General features: G+C 64.7%; 1 protein-coding gene across 1 annotated transcript in view; it reads right to left on the bottom strand.

Annotated features, from left to right (window-relative positions):
* The window catches only part of DVL1 (dishevelled segment polarity protein 1), a 7100-nt gene extending 6794 nt beyond the window's left edge, over positions 1-306 (bottom strand). The window contains 1 exon segment of the mRNA XM_014543776.1: positions 67-306. Coding sequence (XP_014399262.1) covers positions 67-291 — 225 coding nt within the window. The 5' untranslated portion in view covers positions 292-306.
* Between the last annotated feature and the right edge of the window lie 2912 nt (positions 307-3218).

The following is a 3218-nucleotide window of genomic DNA, read 5'->3' as shown; positions in this document are numbered from 1 at the left end:
CACGCTCAGCTAGCCTGAGCCCCACCCCCAGCCCGGCCGGTGCTCCTGCCCAGGCCCCAGACTCACCCAGGAGACGACGCGGCCGTTGAAGCAGGGCAGCCTGGCATTGTCCGCCGAGATCTCCTCCTTGACCACCCTGCGGGCAGACGCCTCCGTGAGGCCCCCGCACAGGGCCGTCTCCCCAGTGTGCTCCGGGGAGAAGCCCCCACCGACCAGGGCGCCCAGCACACGCCCAGCTGTCAGTCTGAGTGGATGTCCCGCCCACCAGTCTCTTCCTGGGGCTCTTGTCATCCCCCTGAGGGCCCCTTCCAGGGCCCAGTCCCAGGGGCCAGACCTCCGGCCCTCAGCACTGGGCGTCACCACCTGCAGCACCTGCACCTCGAGTCCACCTTGCTCTGTGTGCGCCCCATGGGAAGAGCTGCGAGGGAGGGGCTCTGCCTGGTTTCTCCTCTGCACCCCTCCCCCAGCCTCAGCCAGGACCCCATGGACACAGGCGGGTTGAGAAGGCACAGTACACACGCCCCCACACGCACGCACACACGCACGCGCTCTCCAAGGCCACCTGCCCACCCAGGGAGACAAGCAGACCCCACCTGCTGCACCTGCCCAACTCCAGACCCGAGAGGCCAGCTGGGCCCACCGACAGGCCAGCCTCGGAGGTCAGCGAGCCCCTCCCTGACCGCTGCACAGTGGCCACACCCACTGCACAGCGAGCAGCCAGGCCTATTTCTTTCTTTCATTATTACTTTTAAGTATTTTTATTGCTTTCAGAGAGGAAGGGAGAAGGAGAAACATCAAGGGAGAAACATCAAGGATGCGAGAGAATCATGGATCGGCTGCCTCCTGCACGCCCCCCACTAGGGACCCAGCCTGCAACCTGACCAGGAATTGAACCGTGACCTCCTGGTTCATAGGTCGACACTCAACCACTGAGCCACGCCAGCCAGGCACCAGGCCTATTTCTTAATGTTGCCCCTGGTCAGGTGGCTTGAGGGTGGTGGAGGGCAGGATGCAGAGGTCAGGGCAACACTAACTGGGAAGGAGGCCCATGACCCCTGGGTTCAGAAACAGGTGTGTGTGGGGGTCAAGGGTCAGGTTCAGAGAGGTGAGGGGGACAGCAGCCAGCACAGCTGGCAAGGGGCCCTGGGGCAGGCAGGACAGGCATGTGCTGTGGCCCAGACACACCCCACACTGCGGCCCCTGGAGGCCCAGGGAGCAGGCCAGGCAGGGTGGGGGCCTGGAGCCCAGCCCCGCCCAGCCCCGCCCAGCACAGCAGGATTTCCATGCCCGAGACCTGAGCCCAGTGGAGAAACAGCCTCCCTCAGCGAGTCCTGGGCAGAAGCAAGTGACAGGAGCCCCCCGAGCTGGCACCCCACACTCCCGACCAGGGAGCAAGGCTTCACACACAGGGAGGGGGCCCTGGACCCTGGGGCAGAGGAGATGGAGGAGACAGGGCCAACCTGGGGGGAGGGGGCACCCCCAGACGCCTTCCAGGGCCAGCCCCACAGGCACCAATAAGCTGGGCACCTCAACCTGCAGAGAAGGTCTTTCTCAGGCCCCACCCCCCAGGAAGAGTGGCCCCCACATCTGCTGCCCCCACTCAGGCGCCACAGCCCTGCAGACCTGAGCGGCCAAGGAGGCCGTGACCTAGCCCAGACCCGAGGCGGTCAGCACAGGAAGACCTGGGGTGGGCCGGGGACATGGGGACTCTGCCAGCTGCAGCTGACTGACCAGGGAGGGGGGAGAGGAGGGGGTGGGGGCCAGAGCACGGTCTCTGAGTGACGCAGCGAGACCCGGTCCCCACACAGCCAGGTGGCCCCTCCGGCGGCCTCCCTGCCTCACCAAGCTCCCCCCTTTCTGATTCACCCACAGGGCGGAGAGTGGACCTCGCTGGGCAGGGAGTGGACCTCCGCAGCATCTCCACTGAGGCCACCCAGGCACCCCTGGTGGCTTCTTGCCCTTGACCTCAGAATTGCTGGTGAGATCCCAGTGAACCTGCAACTGGTGGCTGCCCGGCCCCACCCGCCACCCCTGCAGACCCACCCTGGGAGCCGAATGTGGCCAAGGGACCAGGAGGACCCGAGGGGCCAGCCCCTCCCCGTGGGGCAGCTCTCAGTGCGTCCCCAGGAGCACGGGGCCCCCCATCCTCTCCTCCCGCCACAGAGCAGGAAGGTGGCAGAGAGCTTCCCTCACTAGGTGGCCCGCCGTGGCCAGGACAGACACTCAGGGAACTCAGGCCCAGCCCACAGTGGCGGGGGGGGGGGGGGGGGGGGAGCAGGAGGCCCAGGCTCACCAGGATGCTCCTCACAGCCCCCCAAGTGAGGCCGCCCTGTCATGGGCCTGCCCGCCCTCCCCACAGCTCCAGTTAGGTCCGCTAGGCAACCAGGTCTCATTCACACTAAAGTGTAACAGATTACCCCTCCCATTTAGCCCCCGAATAAATGGTTCTAGGACAGGCAGACCTTGGGGCTCTGCAGACAGATCTGGGGGGCAGGGGAGAAAGGAGGCAGCTGATGGGGGTCTTCGGTGACCCGGCCACCAGCCAGCGATCCGGGGAGGAAATAAGCGAGCCCGTGCCGTCTGCCCACTGTGCCTTCCATTCCCCTGCTGACCCCCCTCGAGCTCAGAGCTGCCCCTGCCTCCCAGCCGGGTCCTGCTCCCTCCCCCGCACCCAGCCATTTCCAGGCCTGAAGAACTCGTGCTGCTCCAAGACCCCACAGTCTGCCCACCCTCCTCCCCAGCCAGGGACCCACGTGTCCTGCAAATCCCCCCGCAGGCCGGCCTCTGCGGGGCGTGCATGTGGGGTGGGGGGCTCTGCAGCCCCTGAAGAACTCGTGCTGCTCCAAGACCCCACAGTCTGCCCACCCCGAGGCCGGCAAACTGGGGCCTGGGCACACGCCTGGCCACACCACAGGCCTGTGCTGGCTTCAGTTCCTGACAGAGAGCGTGTGTGGCTTTGGTAACTTCGATAAGTAGTAAACCGAGTCCCCCCGGCCGGCGTGGCTCGGTGGTGAGCATCAACCTATGAACCAGGAAGTCAAGGTTCTGTTCCTGGTCAGGGCACATGCCGGGGGTGTGGGCTCAAACTCTCTCATCGTTAATGTTTCTATCGCTCTCTGCCTCTCCCTTCCTCTCTGAAATCAATAAAAATATTATATTTTAAAAACAAATAATAATAGACTAAGTTAAAAGCAGAAGTGCCCGTTCACAGAGCGGAC

This window comes from Myotis brandtii, unplaced genomic scaffold (genome assembly GCF_000412655.1).
Source record: "Myotis brandtii unplaced genomic scaffold, ASM41265v1 scaffold334, whole genome shotgun sequence".
Lineage (NCBI taxonomy): Eukaryota > Metazoa > Chordata > Mammalia > Chiroptera > Vespertilionidae > Myotis > Myotis brandtii.
Note: the sequence above shows the minus strand (reverse complement) of the source record. Positions and strands in the feature narration are given on the sequence as shown.